General features: G+C 38.7%; 1 protein-coding gene across 3 annotated transcripts; it reads left to right on the plus strand.

Moving 5' to 3' along the window:
- Window positions 1-1,440: 1,440 nt before the first annotated feature.
- On the plus strand, window positions 1,441-27,230 carry wdr17 (WD repeat domain 17). 3 transcript variants are annotated; one of them, XM_067584437.1, is made up of 32 exons: window positions 1,444-1,839; window positions 5,983-6,111; window positions 6,619-6,802; window positions 6,908-7,138; window positions 7,358-7,468; window positions 7,726-7,866; window positions 8,220-8,342; window positions 8,761-8,948; window positions 9,094-9,262; window positions 9,560-9,651; window positions 10,010-10,092; window positions 10,234-10,320; window positions 10,730-10,894; window positions 11,170-11,285; window positions 12,503-12,589; window positions 13,304-13,453; window positions 13,541-13,671; window positions 15,151-15,276; window positions 15,416-15,571; window positions 16,035-16,099; window positions 16,767-16,899; window positions 17,148-17,236; window positions 18,219-18,318; window positions 18,447-18,586; window positions 19,065-19,176; window positions 19,309-19,450; window positions 19,979-20,081; window positions 20,256-20,357; window positions 24,628-24,726; window positions 25,754-25,821; window positions 26,308-26,405; window positions 26,508-27,230. In XM_067584437.1, the coding sequence occupies exons 2-32, from the start codon at window positions 5,989-5,991 to the stop codon at window positions 26,625-26,627; spliced, it is 3,834 nt and encodes a 1,277-aa protein (XP_067440538.1). In that variant the 5' UTR covers window positions 1,444-1,839; window positions 5,983-5,988; the 3' UTR covers window positions 26,628-27,230. The 3 variants fall into 3 exon arrangements, with proteins under 3 accessions (XP_067440540.1, XP_067440539.1, XP_067440538.1); XM_067584438.1 differs by lacking the exons at window positions 26,308-26,405; window positions 26,508-27,230 and adding an exon at window positions 26,062-26,170 and having other exon boundaries at window positions 1,443-1,839; XM_067584439.1 differs by lacking the exons at window positions 20,256-20,357; window positions 24,628-24,726; window positions 25,754-25,821; window positions 26,308-26,405; window positions 26,508-27,230 and having other exon boundaries at window positions 1,441-1,839; window positions 19,328-19,450.
- Window positions 27,231-27,745: the final 515 nt, after the last annotated feature.

The following is a 27,745-nucleotide window of genomic DNA, read 5'->3' on the forward strand; positions in this document are numbered from 1 at the left end:
GTATTTATGAAGTATTTCATAATGGTATTGCTGTAATGAATTTGGCACTCGAAGGGTAAAGTACTGAATCTGTAGGTTGAGGGTACTTCAAGCATGCAGGAAAAGCATTCTCCAAGGTTACACAAACTAATCATACATCTTCAGTGTAAATGAAAAGTTAGACATGTTGTACAACCCTATAATGTAACGACTATATTTAACAGATCTGGTTAGCAGTCTAATGCTAGTGATATGCTCCCTGGGGTCTTTCTGACATAGGGAATGACAAAATGTGTCAAAGCTGGTTTTATGACTTGTATGCAAGTGACTGTGAACTACAAACATACAGGGTCGGTATGGGTGTAATGTCGTGTGATCTGTAGACTGGGTTGTCAAACAGGCCTATCAGCAGCACTAGGTGCTTAAAGGGTAGAAGGCCACAAAGCCAGAGCCTCTGAAGTGACTAACATTTGTAATTAAAGGACTCAGTGAAACATCCCTCTGAAAAACAGCTTCATTCATGATGATGAACACATCACATGACCATTAGGAATTTCAGCACTTGTGGGCAGGGGCACATCATCTGCTCATACCTGCAGTTTATAGTAGGGGGGAAACCTAATTTCTATTCAAGCAACTGATTAAGGTTGCATTGTAATGAGAAAACTGTGTAGTGGGCCTACTTTTCATGATACCTCTTTTATGGTCAGCTGTTCACTTGGTGGAATGTCTTGGTATAGTTAAAGGTAATTATAATAATAGGCTGGCTGAAGTTATGTCTTGGTTTATCAAGTTAGGATCAGTTTTAGATGTTTTCCTCTGAAGGGAAAGTGATAGCCTATATATTGATAAGAAGGTATGCAGTGGTCTATGGTTACTGCCCTCAGTCACGGGGGCTTGATAAAGTGTCATGTTCAATTAATGTTAATGTTAAAGGATAAATAAGTAATAATTTAAGTATGTAGAATGTAGCACAGACAATACTGACTATGGGCTCCACGCTTTCATCCGTTTGCCTACTTAAATCTGTCTACTCACTAAGATTTGCCTATTATTAGAAAATATGATTGTGCTACAGTTGTTGACTACCAGAACTGCTGTCACATACCTTTATGTCTGCCTGACGCAGCTGGATGTCAGCTGAATTTCAGTGGTGATTATGGCTGATCCTTATGGCAGTCATGTGGATTAGACAGTGTATGTGTGGATTTTGTATTTTGCAGATGAATTTTAGTAGTAACTTGTAAAATATTATTCATTGTTCAGTGAAAAAAAAGAACTCTTATCAAGTCATTTTAGTATAGAATGGAGTCCTTAAAGTTTTATTTCATTATAAAAAGTGAACAAATCTGCCAGTAAAGAGATAATATCCCAAACAATTAAAGGGGTCATTTATCATAAAGTACATTTTGCTGATAATAGTTTTGTACTTATACTCAATATTTGGAATACTCCAAAATACTCCATTACTTGTAATGGGACATTTGTTTGGTTGTTGTATTACTACTTTCACTTAAGTAAAGGATCATTTTTCCACCCCTGTGCGGAACTGACCCTAAATCAGCTAATTACATTTGAACTGTCATTGCAAAATAGGACCAACAAGTCTGTAGAAGTGATCCAGACACAAGTTTTGATCCAGTGAAATGAAGCCTGGCTGGATCACACTAATATAATCATACATCATGCTGGAGTCATGAGAAGAGCGTAAATACAGAGATCATTGACACCCCACACAGCCAATAGCTGATCAAAGTGATTATTCTCACGGACCAATCACTGCCGCCGGAGGACGGTGAGCGGAGGACAGATCAGCACCTGGGAGCTGTCCGTGGTGCACGAGCCAGCCGACACCTGACGGTAAGAGGAAAATACACTTATACACACCAGCAGCCCATTAGCGCTGAAACAAACAAACACACACACACACACACACACATACACACTGCACACATAAACAGAGATATAAATCCTGCAGAAATTGCGTCTGCTGTTCTGTGGTGTCAGACGGACCACATCTGCGACACTCAAGTGTCTCAGTAACAAACAGTTTCACACGGATTAGTTTGTGCTGCTGAGACCTGTTGATGGCATCTACATATTTTTGAAATATAAATAGAAACAGACAGAAATGAAACGTCACACCGAGTCTGGTTGGCTAATGAAGTGATGGCAGCAATTTGGGTTGAAAAGAGCTCGTTAGCAGCTTGCAAACAGGGTTAGCCTATTGATTTAACGGTGGTGGAGGCGAGCGTTCATCTTTTACATTATTATCGTATCTAAAACGACGTTGTTGTGATTCACTTAGTTTCCTTGTGACAAGTGAACGCCTCTTCGGTTAATCAGCACCGAGTGAGCACGATTTTGGTGTTTTGCAGGTGCAAAATACGCCTGGCGTCTGGGTTAAAACCGCGTATGTGCTGATATATTAATCAATGAAACGCTATTGAAACAGCGGTCATGTGTAATGTAGACGTGTAACACAACTTTCACCTTTCACTCAATTTTTTCTCGGTATTAGAAAGCGAGAGAGTCTTTTCATTTCACCTGAAAATGATGAAAACTGCTCACTGGAGAACAAATCACCTCGAGGAGAAGTGTCAGAGTAATGATGACCACAGCACTGCCTCATCCGTATGTGTACAGGTTTAAGTGTGTGTGTGTGTGTGTGTGTGTGTGTGTGTGTGTGTGTGTGTGTGTGTGTGTGTGTGAGAGAGAGAGAGAGAGAGAGAGAGAGAGAGAGAGAACCTTCTGCCCTTTAGGGCTGAGAAGTCTTGATTGGCCCCCTGGGAACATATTTAGCTGTAATAGACTTATTTTACCATGGCAGACATCTTGACATGCCAAAACAGAAAACACACACCACCTGATAACATGAATGAAGGCTGCATTCTATTTAGGTGAGCCAGTACCACTCTGGAGAGGCTTCATGTAAGAGCCATCATTAATGTTAGTAATTCCATCTGTGGCTTCCCGCTATGATAAGTCACAATGTCTATTTTTTTCTTTTGTGCTCATGAGTTTATTGAGGTGAAAATAGCGAGTCTACAACCAAAAGACTTGTTTTTTAAATTTAACAACAATAACAGAAATTACATACTTGGTCAAATAAATATAATACAATAAAATATTACAAATTGCAAAATAATATTATAAGTTACATTCATAAAATATTTGTATTTGTGGAGAATAAGAAGAAAATAATGGACTCCACCAGAGAAAGTGGCCTTTTTCCTGACACCAATCAGACACACACCTACATATATCCAAGCTGCTGGCTGTCTCAGTGGGTCTATGTGTCACACAGTACCTAACAGGCTGCTTTATTTACACATAATGTAGCAATACTGAATTAAGAAAAGACACTTTAACTGATAAAGAGGCTGATGCTGTGCTAACAGCTGAAACTGAATGAATGGTGTACCTACAGTATAATGTATGGATATTATCTTTTCTTTCTCTTTTCTTTAAAGAGACGGTATATTCTGTGATGCAACTGATGCACTTTTGACCTGGTAGCGAGATTCTGATGCTAAGCAGGCATAATGTGTACTATGTTCACAATTTTAGGTTGAGCATGATGACATTGGCCAATTAGCTTAAGTACAGGCTGATGGGAATATCTTTAGTTTGCACGTATTTGGTCAAAAAGTATTTTTTATTACAAATTGAAACTCTGACCTGATGATGACAATAGATGAAACACCAAACACCAAAGTGATCGCAATTCATCCTCTGGGGGACATGAATGTTCACAGCAATCCATCAACAAACCAACATTGCCATCCCCAGAACCATGCTGCTACTTTGGCTGTAGATACATACTTAACTATTTCAGGACGATAAAGTAGAGCAACAAAATTATTGACAAAAGTTTTAGAAGTAACAAATATCTGATTACATGAACATGTTAAGTTCATGGGTTACTACAAAAAAGTTACATCTGTCCACAGCCCCTGTCTATAGAAAAACCCATGTCATCTGCAAAAAAGTGAGTATTTATTACCTTTAATTAGGCTCCACTAACACTAGTTCAGCCTCTTCTCCTCTCTTCTGTGTGTGTCGCTGTGAGAGCAAGGCTCCCAAAACAACAAGAGTACTACTGAATTTTAATGAATCTGGCTTTCATGTTGAGAGACCAGAACCTCTCAGGACCCTGTTTCCCAGTAACAATCGATCTTAGAGGTGAGGAGTGTTTTCTACCTGTGACTCCATGAACTTTCACATCTCCAAAAACAGCAGTCAGAGTGATTTCACACACAGGTTTAAGGCTACTGTCTGTGGTGCTGAAAAGGTTGAAAAGAATCTTGTATAATTAAACTGTCTGTATATTAAAAACAAAAAGCATAGTAGAAATCTGATATGCCTACAATCATCATACAAGTTATTACAAAGATATAGTTTAATGTATACACTCAATTTAGAGTAATTAAATCAGTCTGGTTGTGGCTTGATGCAGATGTTGCCCTTCAGCCTCAAATTAATACCAACAATCACATTAATACTCTTGTGAAAGATGTCTCAAATGACCCAAAAAAATGAAATCCAAACACTAGAAAAAACAGAAAATAGAAGATCAAGACAGTGGCATTTTGACCAGAGGAAATTAACAAAACATAAGAGAAAGTAGAGGTAAAAACCACATCTTGTTTCAAAGACTTGCCAACAAATATTGGTAAAATGTAATTATGGGATGCCCAAAAAGGTCCACTTGTTGCCTATATTTTTCTCCATCATAGTGCTGTGCAGTCATTACTGTGACAATTGCACATCATTGCTCTTTAAATGATTACACCATTATGCAATCAAAAAGAGAATGGACGGTGAGAAATGAGAATATGTAAATTAGCCAATTTGCACCTTACAGGATGACGTTACAGGGTAACTGGCTATGGGGCACATCCACAGCTTTTTGAAGATTACCTTTGATAGGAAATCCCTGCTCCCGTGTTTCCCTTCTTCCACCTCTTTATCTCCTCTGAGATTTGGGTGAAACGACCCATTATGCCTCAAAACCACATTTTATTATAAAAGTCTAAAAGATTAAATATAAGACATGGAGCTCACATTTGTTCGTGCAGCTCTATGGACTCAACATGCTTCTGTGAGTAGATAGTAGGTACTCATGAATCTGTTATCATTTCTTAGAGCATCTCTAGTGAAGATACTTTCTAGAAACATCCTGCAAATGCGTAGGACTGGTTTAACTATCCACTTATCCTGAAATCCTCTCAAGAAAAATGTCAAGATCAATTCTGATTCTTATGGTAGGAAAGAAAATCTCCTCCAGGGGGGTTGGATAATTTTAGTTTGAGAACGTGTAAGTGGAGTTTAATCATTCAGACATATTGTAAGCTGAGTCACGTGAGTCGAGTTTCTCATAGTAACAGTACTCAGTCAGTAGATAAACAGCAGTCTTAGCCAATCACAGCACAGATTAATTCAATCCTCTCTACATGTCTCTTTCTCTTTAATCATCTTATCCTCTTCAACCTGTGGATCCACGTAGTATGTTAGTGTGTTGTCAGTGTTACTGTGGCAGTAGTAGAACTGCACACTGTAATGCAACCAGTACTACAACGCTGTGGTAAATATTAGTTAGAGATGAGTTGATGTAATTGTGTTGTTTAAGTTGAGTGTGATTGGTGTGCTGGATTGTAATGTGTTGGAACTTGGGACACAAAATAACAAACACCTAACAATACAAAGCAATATAAATGAGCTGACAATGGGTTTAGGACACAGTGTGAGATACATTTTAGCCATGATGGAGGAATCAGGAGAATACTAGTTATTGGTAAGTTATTCTAAAAATATCAGTTTTCTTATTACCGCCATTCATTTATTCATTCACAATTGAGCTAATTCTAACTCGCTTGTCTACAAAATCATGGCCACTTATCAGACACTGAACAAGATACTGAATCTGTGCAAATGATTCCTCTTTGTCAAACTACTTGAATACAAACTTAATGAGCATGCTTTGCTATTGTGTGTCTCCAGGTGAGGATGGCCAAGGTGAAGCAGGTGGGTTTGCTGGCAGCAGGCTGTCAGCCCTGGAATAAAGATGTGTGTGCTGCTAGTGGGGACCGCTTCGCCTACTGTGCTACTCTAGCTATATACATCTACCAGGTAAACTGTATGTGTGTGTGTGTGTGTGTGTGTGTGTGTGTGTGTGTGTGTGTGTGTGTGATTTCATGAGGGTGTGAATGTGAAAGCAAATGTGCTAGAGGTTACCTGCTGGAGCATCTCTTACATACTGTGCTGCCGTTATTTTACTGCTACCTTAGCTTTCATCACAGGCAAGAGATGAATGGTTGACTTGATACACATGAGATCAATAGTCAATACAGTAGTACACAGTACATGTTGTCTAGATACTGCAAACCTCATACAATATAATTTTTCATAGTCCTCCACCCAAATCTCATTCAAACACAATGCATTTTTGGTTTTGTCTTTCAGTTTGATATGTCAGTTTAGTCCAGTTTTTCTGGATGAACTGTCTGCAATCGCATATTCATGAGGTTTCATAAATTGTATGTGTTATCAATCACAGGAAAAAATCAGAGCCTCTTGTATTTTTCTTTTCATTTGATTCTTTCTTTCAATGTTATTCTCTCCATCTCCTCTTTGCAGTTGGACCAGCAGTACAATGAATTTAAGTTGAGGTCCATTATGTCAGAACATAAGAAGACCATAACAGCCATCAGCTGGTGTCCTGACAATCCAGATCTGTTTGCGTCAGCCTCTGCTGATAACCTGCTCATCGTATGGAACGTAGCGGAACAAAAGGCTGTAGCAAGACTGGACAATACTAAAGGTAAATGGATGGTCAACACCAGCTTTTATTGGCACAGTTAGAGGTTAGGCTATTGCATTGTCCTCCCATCCGTAAAGTACTACAGCATCTCCCTTTCTTTCCCAGGTGTTCCTGCGTCAGTCAGTTGGTGCTGGAACTCAGCTGACGGAGTGGCGTTTGTCTCCCAGCGAGGTCCGCTGTATATCTGGGTCTATGGAGGTCCTGACCCCGGGGTCACAGTGCATAAAGAAGCCCACTCTTTCCTGTCTGATATCTGTCTCTTCAGATGGCACCCCACTAAGAAGGGCAAACTGGTTTTTGGACACACAGATGGAAGTTTGTCTATTTTTCAGCCAGGTATAGCTGTTTTCCTCAACTCATTAAAAATCAAATTAAAACACAATTGCACATGCCACTGTGTCCTTTTGGCAACTTTTCTTTGACTAATATTCATTACTCAAAGCTGAACTATTACATATACATGTCCAATCCTGAGCCTTCCTTCACGTTGCATAAGAAGAGTCATGCCTGTAAACACAAATATTATTATTAACCTCTTTAACTTTTCTTGTTTAGGGTGTAAGAGCCAAAAGCATGTGTTACGTCCAGAGTCTTTAGAGGGGACAGATGAAGAGGACCCAGTCAGTGCTCTGGAGTGGGACCTTTTGTCAACTGACTATTTACTAGGTTGGACAAAATGAGTATATTATAACTTATGTTGTCAATAGCACCAAGGGGCATACAATAGAAGAATAAAGGACCATTTAAATTTATGATACAATTACTGCCCAGTTTTGCTTTTTATTTACAAGTTAGTACCAAGAAATAACATACTTGTACTAAATATGACTGTAAGCCACGCAGTCATTGGTTATTACATAAATATCTGTGACTATGAAAACCACCACAGATGCTTAATGATGAATGTATTCTCTCTCTCACAGTGTCTAACCTCCATAATGGTATCAGGCTGGTGGACAGTGAGGCCTTGGTTTGTATCACGTCCTTCTGCTTCCCCTCGGCCGCTGCATCAGTTCAGTGTCTTGCCTGGGTCCCCTCTGCACCAGGCATGTTCATCACTGGAGGTAAAAAAACACATATTTTTTGTGTGGGATATGTGTGTGATCTGGGTTCACTTCTGCCTCAATATTTTTACCGCTGTAAGTTGGACTTTCATCTCAGCCTCCAACATACCAGCTAGGTGATGTGTGGGACATGTTGTTGCACCGAGCCATCTGTCTATGTATTTATACATTTGTATTTGCATATCCATGAGTACATTTATTTTCTTAAAACTACAGTAATACTTAATATTTTAGGACTTTAAGATAGTAGACTGAGTTAATATTAATACCATCCATGCATTAAGTTTACTGACCAGTTTAAAGACCTTTGGCTGCAAAGACATTTGTCTCATTTGTCTCTGTCTCTCTGTCAGACTCTCAGGTTGGAGTGTTGAGGATATGGAATGTGTCTCGCTCTACTCCTCTGGACAGCTTTAAATTGAAGAAGACCGGATTTCATGCTTTACACGTCCTCAACTCCCCTCTTGCCAAGAAAGGTCAAATTTAGAATCAGACCTTTTAGACTTGCAGTATAAACTTCAGAAATGCACAAACCACAACTGTTGAAAGCTGCAGGGGCTTAAAAATCTTGTGCCAAAGTACATTCTCACAAGTGCAAGTTTTACACTAAATCTATATCTTCAGATTGGTGCTCCTGAAAGACAGCTTTGTTTGTGTCAGGCACCAAAACACAATAGAGGAGATACAAAATCTGCTAATGTTAGTTATTATACTGCATTTACACTGTCTGGGTTTAAAGCAGCCATTCAAACACTGAGCAGAAGCTCTCCTCCTCTTGTAAGGCTCCGTCCCTGGCATGAGTTTGAGACTGACTATGAAGAAATATCAAGGCTTAAATTCTTTTAAGATTTCTAGAATAAGAGAACCAGATATTGTACTTGTCTCTCTCCACAGCTCAGAGTTCCTGTTGTCCCAGTAAAAGTCAGCATACCAGTTCCACCAGTGAGGCGGTACCTCCCCCTACCCTGTCACAGAACCGGTCCTTCTCTCTTCCTCCTGGTCATGCTGTCTGCTGCTTCATGGATGGAGGGGTGGGACTCTATGACATGGGAGCTAAGAAGTGGGACTTCCTACGAGACCTGGTATTCTGAATGAAATAAGTAATGCAAGAACATGCCTCACACTGTGTTCTTGGCTTATAATTTTATAAGAAAGCTAATATCTTAAACTGAAGGACTAGTTAATTTGTTGAATTTACAGCACAGTTCTCTTTCTCTCCGTTTCCAGGGTCATGTAGAGACCATCTTCGACTGTAAGTTTAAACCCGATGATCCAAACTTGTTGGCCACAGCTAGTTTTGATGGAACCATCAAAATCTGGGACACAAACACACTAACAGCTGTTTACACCTCCCCTGGCAATGAAGGAGTGGTCTACTCCCTGTCCTGGGCTCCAGGTAGATTAATTCCACATACACACACACACAGACATACAAATATACGATAAAATCTTTGTTTGAAACTTGATCACTAGAACCAGAAATAACTGAAGAATGACTTCAGGATCACTTGTAGAATCACTTGTAATCTTCTCTACTGTCGGTGATGCAAAACATACATAAACATCCCAGTCAGCATATTTGTCTACAGTAAATAGATGAGTCCCATCCCGGCAAGAATATTGTAACACCACATCATATCATCTTCTGCTCATGTCAAAGTTGTTGACCTTTCTGTCTGTGTGTGCTTTGAAGGAGACCTGAACTGCATCGCGGGGGCAACTTCTCGTAATGGAGCATTCATCTGGGACGTTAGGAAAGGAAAGATCATCACTCGCTTCAATGAGGTTACTTTGACTTTCAGTGCTGTAAAACTGTGTAACTGTGTAACTAAAGAACACATTTAGGACTTATGATTGTTGCACTAGTAATGATTAAAGGTCCTAAATGTGTTCTTTAGTGGTGTCACTAGTGTCACTTATGATATGCTACTGCATCACATTTTAGAGGACTAACAAATGACTCAAGACTGTAATTATTTTAGCTGCAACAGTTAATAACTTTGAATTTTCTTTTTTTTCCAGTTCAGTTTATTCTAATTAAAGTTTGAAGTAAATTTGCTCTTATATTGTTCTGTCGTTGTCAAACAGCCCTCTAAATCTTTTATCATATGGTGATGACTTCTCTCTCTCTCTCTTCCCCCAGCATGGTAAAAATGGTATATTCTGTATATCATGGAGCCATAAGGATTCTAAGAGGATTGCTACCTGTAGTGGAGATGGATTCTGGTAAGTGGACATCTCTCTTGACACATCTCCATTGTGAGAATAGTTGTTCCTTGATGTAAAAACACTTGACGTTTTCAAAAAGAATTTATGACATTGATGTATCTCAAATTCCTTTATTTCTTTACATGTTTTTAACAACAGTATCATCCGGACCATTGATGGTAAAATCCTCCATAAGTACAAACATCCCGCGGCTGTGTTTGGCTGTGACTGGAGCCAAAACAACAAGTAAGAGCTCAACCCATCAGTCATCTTTCTCATTGGGGTAGGCTGTTTACAATCACTAGTCACCTCATGCAGCAACTGGATACTTATGGTAGACCTATTAATTATTGCTTTACTTATTTCATGTATTTTTCATATATAATTACCTCTGTGCCTGAAAGACAACACTTTAAAAAGACACAATTATAAGATATTCCTAGATAAACAAAGCAGGATTATGGTAAAAAAAATGTGTACAGCTGTCCTTTGTATAATACTGTTCTGTTCTTTGTATAATTGTAACACAATTGTTCCATATTGTGATGTTCAAACACATTCATTATGTCAAAAATAAAGGTATTGTGTCATCTGGTAATTGCTAAGTGGCCACAGTTTTTCACATAATGTCCAACCTCTCTCTCTTTCTTTGTAGGGATATGATTGCTACAGGCTGTGAGGATAAAAATGTCCGTGTGTACTACCTGGCCACCAGCTCAGACCAACCTCTGAAGGTCTTCACTGGGCATTTAGCTAAAGTATTCCATGTCCGCTGGTCTCCGCTCAGAGAGGGAATACTGTGTTCCGGATCAGATGACGGGTGAGTACAGACACAGAGAGTGAGGTGTACCACAGACTGTTCAAAATGTTTTTTCCTGGATGTGATGGACATTTAATGGTTTGCTGTAGCAGCAAATGAAAAGGAACAGCAAAGAAGACAAGGATGCAAATAATTTCAGAATATAAATACTGCACTTGTATATGTATATATATATATCTGTATTTCATGTGGTGAAGAAAATAAGGATTAGACCTTTAAGTAATCATGTTAAATCAATTAAAAGGAGGAATCTTTGTGTGTCTCTGTTTGGGCAGTACTGTTCGTATATGGGATTACACACAGGATGCGTGTATCAATGTGCTGAGTGGTCACACAGCTCCAGTCAGAGGCTTAATGTGGAACACAGAGGTCCCTTACCTCCTCATTTCAGGTAATGTCACTAAAAGTAATGTCACTTACAAAAACCTGTCAACTTACAGCGGAACTTTTTTTTTTCTCCTTGTGCTTTGTTTTCCAGTTATCTTCTGTTCTGATTGCTATGTGATCAGTGTTTACACTGTTGAGCTACTTGCATCTTGTTACACCAGACAGGCAAGAAGCAAGTAGATGTGTTGAAAAGTAACTTAGATGAAAGATTTTTACCACTAATGATATGGAAGACATGGCCCATATCTAAAATGAGGGGAAACAAGAAAAAAGTACACCATCAGAAATGGAGAAGGTGCAGACAGTAAAATATGGCTCTTTAGCAACATCTAGTGAAAGCTTTTGGGAACTACATATACATCAGTGAGTGCATATACCTGCAATTGTCAGCGTTTTTGTGGAACTTTAATTTAAAAACTCCAGGTTTACCACCTGTTAGCCACAGCAGATATAGTGCTTTCGATAAGAAGCTACATTTTACAACAATGTTTAGCATATCTATTCAACATTACTACATCAGTCCACACCTATACTGAGTACAAGGTGAATGTAGTGACGTGCTCAGGTACATAGACTAGTTGTAAAAGCTAATGTAACTGGGGCACAATAAAAAGGTTTAAACTACTGTATGTGTTGACCTCCTGTTTAAGCACAATGGGAGAGTGTCATGATGTTTGTGGACTGTTAGTCAATGTCACATCATCAATAACGATTAGCTTATATAGCTAATGTTAGCTACATCAGAATTTGTCTCTCCAACATGTATATCATCTCTGCATCAATACTGAAGCTTTTCTGAGTTTCAAGAAGCGTCCAATTTTTAAATGCTGCATCAAACCAGGCGTCCTGTTTAGAAAGCTTAAAATCTCTGCAGCCATTCAGGTGACAGAGGAGTGAGAACTTAAACTCTTGCAAGCCCTGTTGATATACTGCAGTCCACTTTTGCATAGAACCAGTACTATTAGTAATTTCACCTAATCTTAAATATTGGATTGTAGTGAACACACAAGACATCTGCTGTATAGCTGTGTCACAGTTCTCTATCACATCCAATATAGTAATGAAAGGTATTGTTAAGCTATTGCTAATGGTGTTGTATTTTAGGTTAATGGTGTTTTACTAACAGGTGTACAGTGTACAGTGCACAGTATTTTTAAGTGATGGCACCATATTATCAGAGTGTGTTGTATTTAAATTGCAAAATACTGTATTTGTTTGTAGGTTCTTGGGATTATACGATCAGAGTTTGGGATACAAGGGACGGCACATGTCTAGATACAGTCTATGACCACGGAGCTGATGTCTATGGTAAGACAGAGTCATAGGAAGAATAACATACTAGAATATTAATACTGGAGGTACTTGACGGGTGTAAAGTCCCGCATGACATCCTTGAGTGAAAATCCAATAGAAATATCAGTTACATGAAATTAAGATAAATTAAATTGAGTAAATATGACCTGCTGTGATGTGCTGGTATGATTCTAGAGCTGTATGTATGTGAACATACAGTTTTCAGTGGTTTTAGAAAGGCATGGTACAGTGCTGTGTTACTTTTCACAAGACCAGACATATTGCATACTGTATGTAGCTTTTGGAAATGAGAAACCTAAAGGAGATTTACCTCAGGGACTGGGAACTGAGCAAGCCCACTGGAAGTTTTGAATCTAAAAAACTGAGACATCATGTCTTTGTGAGACCGCCATTTGTTCTCTACAACATGGTGTTTAGGTCAATGGTGTTTTACTAGCAGGTGTACAATGTACAGTGCACCGTATTTTAAAGTAATGGCACCATATTGTGTTGTATTTAAATTGCAAAATACTGTATTTGTATTTGCATTTTACTCAAAGTGTTTATATAAATAGACGATGGCTCCATTAGTTAAAAACTCTTTTCTTCTTCTCCTTGGCAGACATACAGTAACACACAAGCCCCAGTGAAATTTTGATTTATTACATGCTTGTTGCCATTGAGTTTTAAACCTGAGCCACCAATGTATTTACCAAACTCTGTGTGAAGGTTTAACATGTCATCAGAGTCGTCCGTTCACCATGGCCAGCTGTAGCAGAGACAGTACAGTGAGGCTGTGGTCTCTCACACCACTCATCTCTCCACTGCTACTAAACATCCTTACCAACCAGCCCTGGGAGAAGATAATAGGAAACACTGGTAAGAAGAGACTCCTGATCTTATTTTGTCTTACAGTGTTCTAATGTAAGACTTATTTAACCATGCTGGGCATGTGTGTCTCTGCAGATACAGCTATGGTTCCTGGCTCACCACCTCTGCTCTGTGGTAAAGTGTCCAGAGACATCAAGCAGGATCTGGATAAACTGAGCTTAGACATCAGGGCCAAGAAGCTACGCTGGTTCTCTGAATGCTTTTCGGTAACTACATTCTTAATACTTATTTAACAGTGGTGGTGTTATGTGATGATATGACACTGAATTCAGTTTCGTGATGCCTGCCTGTAGACAATCATGTGTCAAAGTTGTTGAATGTTCCTGCAGATTCTGATGTACTTCAGCAGTTTATCTCAGGATAGACAACACAGCTAGGACAGGATTTAGCCTCAGGTTCTACAAACATGCTGCATGTGTACACACTTAAACTTCTGGAGTCCTTTGTAATTTATCAAAAACCACCATATTCTGTACAAAGCTGATGTTTCCCACTGAGGGATATATAATTCAGAACTGGAAATGCTGATATAAAACAGAAATACAGTACCAGTGAAAAGTTTGGACATACTTTCTCATTCTAGTGAATGGGAAAGTGTGTCCAAACTTTTCACTGGTACTGTATATCTGAATTTCTGATTTGCACATCAATTTTTAAGGTTCTCTATGTTGCTGGAACATCATATATACCTTATTTGGTTGATGAATAGGTCAAAGGCTGCAGAACAGTCAGAAAATGGGGGAAGCATGATTAGCACCCCAAGTCTAGTCCATCAAGCTTCAATAGCTTTTACTCAGGTCTTTGACTCCCTCTTCTGGCCTTGAAGTGCCACTTAAGGCTTTAAAAAACATTGCAGATAAAACTGTTGTAATCTTCTTGTTACCGATTTTTCACATTAGGTAGTGAAAAGGTAAAAGGTAATAACAGAAGGATGAGAAGCTGTGTAGTATATAGCTGTCATTGTTTATAGATGCATTTGATTTTACCCTAAGCATTCAGAGGTTACCTGACATTATCTTGAGCCTTAACGAAAGTGCAGCTTTGTTTATTCTGTATGAAACTCATTTAAACTGTTTGACTTTGGAACGCAATTGGAAGGTGAGTCAACACTTTCCTCCACACCCTTTATTTTATGTTGACTTAAAGGAAATGCAAATCAAACAAAGGATTAGAGAAGAAAAAGCCTTAATACAACTTCTCTCTACTGCATGTAAATAGAGGTCCAGCTCTGTATTTCTGTTGAGATTAAAAACAAGTGAGAGTATCACTCTAAGGTATTTCACTTAGACACAAGCAGATATTCAGAATGTTTTTCAGATCAAAAAATACAGTTTGCAAGTCAATGTCCAGCCACTTCACCTGGACCCGGCTTTTTGCTCTTAAAATCCTCAAATTTTCATTGTTTCCTGCATGTGGTGGACAACTGCATCCACAACAACAACAACAACAAATAAAGAATAAAACTATTATTTGAGTATTGATATGTGCATATCAAAGTCATACACACATTTAAATTGCCTTTAACAAGCTTTGGCAGCTTGTAGAATCAATCTAATAGGTCTGACCCATTGTCTTAGATCTCGTAAAAAACAACAGCAGACACAGATTTTAGTATACTGTCACTTACAAATGTAAATTTATGATGAATTGATGAGCATATTTGTGTGTACTTTATCCTCTTACAGCCTCCAGGAGGCAGCAGTAACCTGTGGGACTTGGTGTCAGTCATTAATGGTCAGGATGACTCACTGCTACCAGGCAGCTACAGTAAGGGAGTGATGCACATGAAACACCTGCTGAAGTTTAAAACAGTAAGAGTCACTTTTCTCTCAAATTTTCAGTTTTCCGTCATTCAAGTTCTTTTGGAGACAATAATTAAAATGTTTAAATCTGCAGGTATTTGGGTATTACTTCTCTTTTCCACTGTCTTCCATTCTCCTTCATTCATAGTCTGAGGCCCAGGAGCTCACTATAGTCAAGATGTCTAAATTTGGAGGAGGTATTGGAGCTCCCAGTAAAGAGGAGAGGCTGAAAGAAGCAGCAGATATCCATCTGAGACTGGGACAGATTCAGCGATACTGTGAATTAATGGTGGAGCTGGGACAGGTACAGTATGTGTGAGGGTGCATGTGTAGTTGTTTCCCTCTCAATTAAAAAAAAACTCTGACACTAGTGAGACTGTTATTTCGGCTCCAATTATATAATGTCAAATGCAAATTCATGTTTATTATACCTGAATCAAAGACCTTAAACCAAGCAAAGTTTCCCACCGGTTGTCAAACCACTGATGTTAATGATATCTGATTAACATTTTGGAACCAGGAGGTGAAAGAAATTGAGAAAAGATGGATTAGCATGTAGGACTTCTGAGAGAGGGGAGAGGTTATAGCGAGTGATGTCTGGGCATCAAACCAGCCAGTTTTATTATCTTGAGGTATATTTGGTGACAGCCACAGTTATGATGTTATTTCTATTATGAGAGGACAGACAGAAATGAAAACAAAGAAAATGGTTATATTGACAATGTATTTAAGTAATGAAGAGTGGGCATTATCTCTCCCTCTTGCAGTGGGAGAAAGCATTATCTGTGGCACCAGGAGTCTCCATGAAGTACTGGAAGAAACTCATGCAGAGGTAAGCCATGTTTCAGTTTCTCCATTTCAGCTTTTCGATTATAAATGTGATAAATACAACCAATGCACATGTTGTTCAGTTGAGGAGTGCTAGGATGTGTTTTTTTGAGCCATTTCAGTGCTGAATGCCACTGCTTAATGCAGGTAAACTGGGGGTGGACAAAATAAGAACAACACCAGTATAGTGTAGTGCAAATATAGATCTGCATAGATAACACAGAAGAAGAGATTTTCAACAATTTTTGATTCCCGAGGAAATAATCTGATGTATCAGAGAGACAGTAACAGGAACACCAATAATATAAACAGGCAAAATACTTCATATAATTTAAAATAATAAACTACAGAGTGTAAAAAAACGACATAATGTGTGCTCTGCAGACTTGACACCTCATACCTAAATGAATGGCTTTTTGTTTCCAGCAGTGTTTATTAATCAAACATTGTCCCCTGAACAGCTGTGTCAAACTTTACTTTGTTACATTTCTATAGTCAGAGTTTGTCCAGGATGATTCATCTTGTCATTCAACATGATGTCATGTTGCCCCTTTTTCATGTACAGATTCTGAAGCTTTTAAAGATGAAATGCTCAAATGATGAACTTTTATGTGTTGTATGTTGTTCATGGTTATACATTATCTCTTGGATTCATTATGCTTATTTTGCAGGAGAGCTGATCAGCTGATGGCTGAGGATAATGATGACGCTATCCCATACTGCATCGCCACAGGAGACATTAAAAAACTTGTAACATTCTTCACCGGCAGAGGACAACTGCTAGAAGCCTTGCTAATAGCACAGGTACAGAGAGGGAGCAGGAATACCAAATATAAGGACAATAATGAAATAATGAGATGATAGAACTGTAGTTTTCCTCAGGAATGGATGAATGGTAGCTTGTGGTGGGACACAGGAAACAGACAGAGAGGTGCACGATATGAGGAAGTTGAGTAATAATTTAGATGGTGGTGATAATATTGATGTAAGTATACTTACAAATATGTCATGGGAGAAAGATAAATAGAAAAAATAATATTCTTTTTTTTTAGGGAGCGTGTGAAGGAAACATTCGTGCACCTCAAAGCTCTCCAGTCAACCACACCACTAATGATGTGGATAACAGACAACAGTACCAGAGGTAAAGCATACACACACACACACACACACACACACACACATGCTAATGCTAACTTTCTGTTTCATTTCATTTTCATCATTTACCTTTGTTATGCAAGTTGAAATGAACTTGAAACTGACACTTAACCAAAATGGGCAGCTTAAGTCTGACACAGATACCTTTGGACTGAAGCTGCTGTTAGGACACACATTGTGCTGATATTCAATGTCTTTCTTATAGTTCAGGATACCTGACAAAAGGAGATACAGCTCAAATGTAGATACTTGACACAGAAGGTAGAGTGAAAAGCAGTTCAGTGAACACTAAAGCAGGAGGCAGAATAAAGCAAACAACTCAGCAGATCAGCAGCCAACAGCAATCAAATGTGGAAAAGTCCAGAAAACTTCCTGGGACCGGGATAGGAGACTAATACCTGAGGTTCGAGAGAGGGAATAGGGTGATGAGCCAGACGACCTTATGACTTGCTTTAAATATGACCCTTTAAATGAAAAAATATGATATAATAATAATCATAATAATCATAATAATCATAATAATCATAATCATAATTGTTGAGGGCCACTTTTGTCACAGGAATTTAAAATACCTTTGAAAGCAGTGAGTTTGCAGAACTTTAAATTGCTACTGCAACCAAACTCAAATTACAGATAAAAACTTAAATGCTACCAATCTTTGTCCTCACAGTACAATATTTGTAACCTAGTTGTGTGTGATGATTAAATGTGCAATCTAGATGAATAAGGATGTAGTGCGGAGGAATGGATCAAACAATCACAGCGTCTAAAAACAGCATTGTACCTGGCATTGTAGTTAGCTACACCTTCTCACCCAGATAAAAGTTTCATTAGTGTTACTAAATAAGCTGGACATCCTTGCTATGAAAAATTAGGCTGATTTAACAACTCTTTGAGATTTCTCCCAGAATGTGAGCTGATGCTTTATGATCATAATTCCTGGTTTTATTTGCTCTTTTTCTGTCCAGTCTCCTCCATAAGGTATGTAGGGAACTAGCTGAGTGGTACTTCCAGGATGGCTGCGCTGTCCTGGCAGCGTGCTGCCACCTAGCTGTGGACAACATCAAGGTACACTCATGAGTTTGTGCATGTGACCACCAGCAACATATATTTTTCCATTTTCTTACATTTATTATTACTTATGATTATGTCAACAAAATGATGTGTAAAATGTATTTGTGTGTGCATGTTTCCAGTTAGCCATGTGTAGTCTGATCCGAGGTAATGAGCTGGAGTTGGCTGCATGTGTGGGTATCGTCTTAGGAGAAGCAGCTAATCAGAGCACTGCTTACTGCCTTGAACTCTTGGCCAGGAAGTACATGATCACACCTACATGGTGAGTATCCATCTACACATATCCAGTCAGTGTATGCTTTGTTATCCTTGAGAGTAGTCCTTCCTGTTTAACTGTGAGCTTATATTTGCTTTTTCCTACTTATAAATAATTTGATCTTGATCTTTTCATGTTGCAATCCCAACCATTAATGTGCTCATATCCAGCTAGATGATATCTACCTTCATGTGAGAAGTTGAATTTAATGACAAGCCAGCTGTAATAACACTGAGTTTTTCACTGTAACCTTAGTCCTGTTCTGACTTCTACATATGTAGCCCAACTGTTAGCCTGTCGGGATAAACTCCAACCTTTCTTCAGCTTGGCCAAAACCCACCTCTGCCTCCATCAGTCTGACTGACTGTAGATGAGCAAGGAGCTTGCTCATAGGACCAGGGTTACAGTACACAACAACACATCCACAGTGGCTGTTTGTAAGGTGTAGTCTTTACTATCTTTTCTTTGATGTGTTTACATTTAGGGAGCTGTCAGCTGATCTACTGCAAATGATTCCTGAGAATGACATTTTATTGGCTAAGCTGTGTGCATTTTACCCAGGAAGCACTGATGACATCAACCAATTACATGAAAGGGTGAGTAGGCAACCATTAAAGCTTTTGTTAAATGGATAAAACAGAATGGAGGCTCCATGTTTGATGATGATAATGATATCAGTAATTATGATTATTACAGTGACTATGATTATGTGTTGTTTGTCATTCAAGTGCGGTCTCCCTTCATTAGAGGAGTGTAAGGCCTTGGCAGAGGAAGCCATGTGTGAAGGAGATCTGTTCTCAGCTGTTAAATTTCATCTTCTGAGCTCTGAACCTGAGAACGCCCTTCAGATAGGAATAGATCACGTCAAAGGTATTGACACCTCAGTGTCAGCACCCACCTAACATAATGTCTCCACATTTTAAATATGAACTTCATTCAAGTGACCTGGAAACTGAAATAAATTGGGGATATTTAAATGCTTGGATTTGACATGGTGGCCTGAAAGTTGGAGAGAAAAATACTCTTATGACATTGACTGATACTGACTCCTTCTTTCCCCTTGTTAATTGTCACCTGCCTCTTCACTCAGATGAGGGCAGATTTAATATATATTTTAAAATACATTCTAAAACAATCCTTATGAAGACACTAGAAAAAATTAGGCCTGATAGTAATTGCAACCCAAACATTTCTCACAACTGCTGACTTCAAAGACATGCAATTAAGATACTCATTTAGTAATAAGAGTAACACCAGTAACTACCACTTAGTGCTTACTTGTGCATTACAACTGTAGTGTTAAACTGAAGAAAATAAACTAAATCTTTACATCACCTCTTCCGATCTTTATAAAACTGTGTTTAATCAGAAACTCTCTTTAATTTGCATCCTTACCAGAACAGCTGACTGGATCTGCTTGGACAGTGGATAGTGTTCAGCCAATCCTGGACCTGATGAGCTACATCAGAACCGACCGCCTCATCATGGCCAAACTGACTGAGTAAAACCATTATTACTTTAGTATTAGCAGTTATTTTTATTACTTTCCATTATGATGTTACTTCATCAGACTTGATCATCATATAGATCTTTGTGTGTGTGTGTGTGTGTGTGTGTGTGTGTGTGTGTGTGTGTGTGTGTGTGTGTGTGTGTGTGTGTGTGTGTGTGTGTGTAGAGCCCGCAGTGAGCTGCTGATCCTGTGTGGTTATATTGGAGGTCTGCTGGCCATTAGAAGACAGTACTCCAGCATTGTACCTGCACTCTACGAATACACCAGGTAGACACACAACTGTTATTTGTTCTCATGAGCTAGGTCATCATCAGCTAGATCCCTTCCCAGTTGGTGGATATAAATCCTTTATTTGTACATTGTGCTTATCATTCAGCTTTGTTAAATAGATAATGAGTCTGCAAGAACATGTTGAGTGAAGCTCTATGATTTAATTTGGGTAAAGCTGTACAGCAATGTTTGTAATCATAATTTGATGCCTGACGTCAGGCTGCTGACACAGGATTTTTTTTGTTAAATAACTGCCATAATCTGGTTGAAATTGGAATAATAAAGAGTCTGTCCACCAGAAGAAATAAACAAGACTTTCAAAGATTTTTATGTCAACCTCTACTCATCAAGTTACAAACCAAGCCAAGAAAACATCAACACACTTCTTGTATTTCCAAGTAAATACACACAGACATGAACTCTGCTACAATCACTCTTGAATTAAACCAGACAAATACCCCACCTCCTCATCAAGTCATCGCCCTCTTTCTCTCATCAACACAGACACAAAAATCATCAGCAAAGCCCTAGCAATACGGATTGAAAAAGTTATTACATCCATTATTCACCCAGACCAAACTGGCTTTATTAAACGAAGACACTCATCTAGCAACCTACACAGACTATTCAACATAATTTACTACACATCACACACCAACTCACCATCAGCCATTGTCTCTCTGGACGCAGAAAAAGCATTCGATAAAGTACATTTTTATTTTTCACATTGAAAAAGTTTGGTTTTGGTGAATCATTTATCCACTGGGTGAGGATTTTGTACACATCACCAATGGCCATGATATCCACCAATGGACTAACATCAGAACGCTTCACTATGCACAGGGGTACCAGGCAAGGATGCCCACTCTCCCCATCTTTATTTTTTTTTACTTTATTCTTAGAACCACTTGCAGCAGCTATCCGTCAAAACATGAACATCACTGGAATCCAAACAAAAAATACACATCATAAGATAAGTCTTTATGCAGATGATATTTTACCTTACCTATGAAACCCCTTCACCACATTACCCCAAACCATCTTCCTCATAAACATTTTCTCTAAAATCTCTGATTCCACTATCAACTGGTCTAAATCCATCACTCAACCACTTAGCCATAATAGCGGGGGTGTGGCAGTCCAAACCCTACCTCTCTCTTTGTGCATCGGTAATATCACATATTTAGGAGTTAACATTTCCCCCAGGCTATCAGAGTTAGTCATCCTTAACTTCAACCCACTCCTGAAAACCATAGAGGACAACCTTCAACACTGGATGAATCTACCAATATCTCTCACAGGCAGAATTGCAACAATTAAAATGACTATACTACCTATGATAAATTACCTGTTCTCAGTGATTCCCAGTTCAAATCACTAGACTCATTTATCTCAAAACTTTATTTAAAAACAAAAAACCCAGAATCAAACTAACTACTTTACAAAAACAAAAATCCCAAGGTGGTCTGGAAGCACCTAATTTCCTCCATTACTTCACTGCCCATCAACTACAATACATCCACAAATGGTCCAACCCAAATCAATCTGACAACTCTTGGATAGATATAGAGAAAACATTATACGAAGACATCCATATTTCAGATCTACCGTTCATAAGCTGTTCCATTACTCGCCCCTCTTGTTTCAAAAACCCAACAATAGCTACAACTCTGACAGCCTGGTGGGAATTTCACCAAATAACACCAAAATTGCACCTACCATACACGCACCCATATGGAACAAACCTGATTTCTTAATTAACAGGAAATCAATGAACTTTACATCATGGATTAGTAAAGGTATTACACATTTCAAACACATCTTTCATAATAACACTCTGGTCACATTCCCTCATTTGGTCCAGAAGTACGGCATTAGGGAGAATCACTTTCTAGAATTTCTTACAGATTAAGTCCTCCATTCAAACAAAAATCAACATCAAATCATCTAACTTGGAATTGCCTTCCTTACCATCAAACCTAATCAACATCAAAACTAAAAAAAAAACAACTAATATCTGAAATCTACAAGATAATCTCTACGTCCAACTTAATATCTGTCCCTTCCAAAAAATGAGAACAAGATCTACAAATTAAGCCCATTGCTGACTTCTGCACTCAAATCTGCAAACACATTTTCTCTCTATTCTCTAACACGAACATCCAGCTCATACAATATAAGATAATTCATCGAGTACACTACACTGGGGAAAAGATGTTGAAAATGGGTTTTATAGGCACTAAAATTTGTCCTTACTCTACACAAAACACTAATGACACCTATATGCATGCCACATGGGCCTGTACACCAATTAAACAATTCTGGCGGGATATCACTGACATCCTCTCTCTTCTTTTGGGCTGCCACATCCAACTATCCCCATCACTCTGTCTACTAGGAAACGTTTCCAACATCAACCCAAACAATACATGCAGTAGAAGACTCTCCGTAGCCTTAACCATTGCCAAGAAAACTATCCTCATGAACTGGAAATCAAGGAATAAAATCAATATTACAATTTGGAAAAATACTACTACTACTAATTGAATACATATCAATGGAAAAATTATCTCCTCCATCAAAAACAAAAACAATGATTTTGACATAATTTGGAATCCATTTATCAACAGTCTTAATTCTTAATCTCCACACAAATTATACTCATAACCACTTTTTGCCTGTCAACCATCCACAATAAATATTCACACTATCATTGCCCATACACATAACTGTCACTCCATTTACATTGTGATTCCTACAAATTCTTAATCTGATCTGCACCTGCACACACACAGGCATCACACCCCACCTCTTCTTTTATTTATTTATTTTTTTAATTTTCTCTTTTTCTTTTTTACCTTGTATTCATCATTCTGTTTTGTCTTCATCTAAGGATTTGCTTATACTTTTACTTTAACGTACAGTGTCCTCTACCATTGTCTATCTGCAAAATATGACAACTATTAATATTATCTATACATACATTATGTACTGTCATGCCATGTTGATTATTATTATTATTATCTTTATGCAATTATAGAAACTGTTATTAGGTGAATTATTACACAGTCCAGCATTGATATAAAGTTAAGAATGATAGGATATATGAAATATATGAATATTATTATTACATTATTGAAACACACATGTTTATAGAATGACGACTATGATATTGATTACTGTGGATAACATATGCATGTACATGTATATTTAATTGTCATGTGTGTATGCAGATATTTCCCCTCCCTTTTTCTTTTCTGGATCCAGTTTATTCGTAAACTTTTTTTTCATATTATCATTAATTGTCCTCTACTCTCAGTTGTTTTTTTATGTTTTTTTCTCCCACATACACCCCACAAACACACACACACACACACTCACACACACATACACATGCATACATATACACCTACACATACACATACACACACTCGTTGAGTCCACCTAACCCCACCCCCACGACTGATATATTTGTTTATTATTTTTACCCCACATATATGGGAGGAGAAATATTTGCATGCATGTGCCATGTGAATGTGTTTGTGTATCCAGTATGTCTGTGGGTATGAGTGTATTTGTGTATGAATGTTTTTCTATCCTGGCTCACCTAACCCCCCAAACCCCACTCCCATCACCCTGGTCTCACACAGCACACACTCCACACACAGACACACAGACACACACATATAGATTCAAGATTCAAGATTCAAGATTTAGTTTATTGTCATTTTCTTGTGTATTGGCATACACAACCCCCCCCCCCCCCCGAAATGTTGTTCCTCCCAGCCCACAGCAGTGCAACAACAACAGAAAGGATAAAGAAAGTACATGTCTCAGTTGAATGTTAACAGCTCTTGCATGTCAACGAGTGACCAGTACTGATGGGGGAGTGAAATAATCGATTTTGCTGTCCAGAGAACATTAGGCAGCATGACTGTAGGAACTGCCAGTTTGTATGGGTTCACAGTTAGCCTCGCTCGCACTCCTCCGTGCTTGCCCAGCTTCTGCATCCTGTCGCACTGCTTTCGATGTTTCCGGTGCAGCTCCAGGCAAGGCCGTGGTCTCCTTTGGGCCCACTGAGCGTAGACACACTCATATTCCTTAGTTTGTCTTACCCTCCTGTTTCTTTTTGTCTTACCATCTGTTATCTCTCTTTGGTTGTTTATGTGTTCATGTACCTCACCTGTATTGTAACCATTGTTATTCACAAAATAATAATAATAATGAGTCTGTAATGCAACTGCCATGTTTCCTCTCTGTATCTTAGTCAGTTGTTGAAACGAAGGGAAGTGTGTGTTCCACTGAAGATCGAGCAGCTGTCTGCGGAGCTGGATGCCTGGCGGGTCTGCACACAAAGTAACAGCAAGTAGGTTATACACACACACACACACACACACACACACACACACACACACACACACACACAGTTAATGTTATTTCAAATTAATGTTATTAATACAATTAATACAATACATGAAGTATAATTTTGCAAAAAAACAAACAAACATACATTTACACCAATTAGACCAACTGTGAGAAGAGGTTTAAAGAGGAAGATGGTAGCTGAGCTTTCTCCTCAACCATCTGCTGTAAATGATGCAGAATCGCTTTAGAGGCAGATGGTGAAGAGGGGAACACTGCCGAGGTTGTCATAGTCACGACTCTGCATTGTTATCATGCTCAGTCTCAGCTGCCCAGTAGAGCTAAGAGCTAAGGCCATGATGAGGCCAGTTACCAAGGCAACGCAGAAGAGGAGAGAGTTAAGCTGACCTGAGATACATGAAGAGCCTCTGAATCTCCTCTGGAGATGGATGTGATGACAAAGATGGTCATGATATTGCCTAACTGACAGATCATACTTCTTTTTGTGAAGTCAACCAAGGAGGAGCTCGGAGTGCTGTGCAGCTTTTTTAGAATCAATGAGGCTGGAGATGGAGGCTTTCATTTGATCAAGCTATAGTGTCTTGGCAGTCTGCTAACAGACTTCATTGGGTTTGTGTAGGAAATAGACTTTGAATTGCAAGAATTAGCCTGTAGACTTTGCATATGTAATGTCAGGCATATAAGGGAAGAGTGGCATCAATATTGTGGACTGTTTGGACACCAATGCTGCAAAGAAGACCACTTCGAAATCAGTAATGAGGAAGAACATTGCTCTCTACATCTTTTCCCAAAGAACAGGGCATTCATGGAAGCAGTCGTCCTGTTGTCTATCCAACAGTAACACATCAAATATAGATCTACAAATATATGCATACTCACTACCATATCTTTGAATTCACTGGCATAGTTTTACTGACAGCGACTGTTATCACTATAATACCTCTACATTGCGTATGTGCATATACACAGCATCACAAGTGTCCCTCTGTCTGTGTGTCTGTTTTCAACAGTCCTCCATCAGAGTGTCAAAAAGAAGAGTTCAGCTGCCTTGAGAGGAGAATCCAGCCAACAGACTCTGGTAAAAATAGCAGTTCTGAACAGTTTGTCAGGAGAGTTTATGGAAATCAAATACTGATCATAAAAGACATTTTTGCGTAGACTTGTGTAGACATCTGGATCAACAAACCCCAGTCATGGTCATAATAGCTCTGATTGTATCTAGAGTGTTGATGCTGAGAAGGGCAGTGAGCCTCATGTGTAGCTAATTTGACTAAGCATGCTGATTAGTGATTGGCTCGTGTGGATTGTAAACTAACAGGACAATACAGGGAAGGAGGGAAATAAATTAGGAGTTAGGAGCCAAGAAGTGAGGCATAGAGGGAGAAATGAAGGAAGGAGCAGAAGGAGCAGAAAGCAGAATGCAATATTCTCTGGTAAGGCTCCATAAATAATTATAATGGACTAACTATTAAGTTAGCTGAGTGTTTGCCAAATATTAGGTGAAATGTGAGAACATATTATGTGTCTTCCTTAACCATTAAAGCATGTGTCCTCCCTCTCTCAGCTGTGTCAGTCTTGTGCGGTGCTGATTATGTGACTGGCTCCAATCTGCCGAGCCACTCAGATGTGCAACTGTCCTGTTTCACTGGACACAGAATTCAGGTGTGTGTTTCTATGTTTTATTAGTTAGTGTGTATCTACGCTGTTATGTCTTGACAAGGTGTGACCTTTCTCATGCATTTCTGTTTTTGTCTTTATGTGCAGGGTCCAGTGTTTTTGCTGGAGGATGGTAAATCAGCGATCTCCCTTAACGATGCTCTAATGTGGGCTAAAGTCAACCCCTTTTCCCCACTGGGAACAGGAGTTCGCATCAACCCCTTCTAACACAGACACACACAAACACGCACATGCACGCACATGCACGAACACACACACGTGTGCACACACACACATACACACACACACACACACACACAAACACACACACAAAGAGGACATTCCATCAGAAGGGTTTACAGGTTTGAGGGGGAAAAGTAACAAAAGTCAGATAGTAGTAGTGTAGTAATGGAAAAGAAAAATGAAAAATGGGCTGAAAATTACATTTTTGTGCTTCAGCTAACTGTTTTGTTTTTATAATTTACTGAGCCAACAAATGTAGTGACATCAGCAAACAAATACATTTGTGATGCTGTGAGGCTGATTAAGTTTCAAACAAGCTCATGGTTTTGGTAGATTTTGATATTGGTTAGCTTAGCTGTGATGTGATGAACACATAGCCAATAAAATCATCATGCATCATTTGTGAAAGGGGATTCCAATTGAATGAGAAACATACATGTGGGTCATGTGATAGACTTCCCTCTTTACTCCAGTGAATGTTTCCTCAAGGTACAAGCATGTACATACAGGGTATAAATCTGAATTACTTTCTTCTATTGTTGTAAAAAAATAAATAAATACGGGAATAAAGCAACCACTGCATATTGATCTGAGACTTGTCCTTATTTTTTGCACTCATATTGATACAAAAATAAGACATATATAGTAAAAACATAAATGACATCAGTAACAAAGAACCGTAGCAGTAAAAGACGATGGGCAGAATATGTAAGTGCATAAAACCAGACAGTGCTGAGCCTACAGATGGCCTGAGGAGAGAAAGTGTCTGTTACACGTGCTCTTGGTACAAATGCAGCAGCATCTTCTGCCTGAAGGCAACTGACAATAGATTATGAAAATAATGAAAAAGCATTAATTCATGCATGTAATGTAGAGGAATGAACAGAACTCATGCATATCTAAATGCAAGAACAATTCTTTAGCAAATGCAAGAACAGTTGAGCATCTCCATCATCATGAGTTATTAAGCATGTCTATGCCCTCTTCATGTCTATGCCCTCTTCTGGAAAGTAAGAATTGTAATCATCATTTACCAGTGATATATAATGTTATAGCATGTAATATATGATGGCATATTAGCATAAGTTTAAGTAAGCATTGGT

The sequence above is a fragment of the Thunnus thynnus genome, chromosome 3 (assembly GCF_963924715.1).
Source record: "Thunnus thynnus chromosome 3, fThuThy2.1, whole genome shotgun sequence".
NCBI lineage: Eukaryota > Metazoa > Chordata > Actinopteri > Scombriformes > Scombridae > Thunnus > Thunnus thynnus.

Bases quoted from the DNA above. Each gene is read 5' to 3' on its own strand.
- wdr17 (XM_067584437.1), top strand. From the start codon at position 5,989: ATGGCCAAGGTGAAGCAGGTGGGTTTGCTGGCAGCAGGCTGTCAGCCC. The intron at 6,803-6,907 runs GTAAATGGATGG...TTTCTTTCCCAG, and splicing joins AAGACTGGACAATACTAAAG to GTGTTCCTGCGTCAGTCAGT. The intron at 13,672-15,150 runs GTAACTACATTC...ATCCTCTTACAG, and splicing joins GGTTCTCTGAATGCTTTTCG to CCTCCAGGAGGCAGCAGTAA.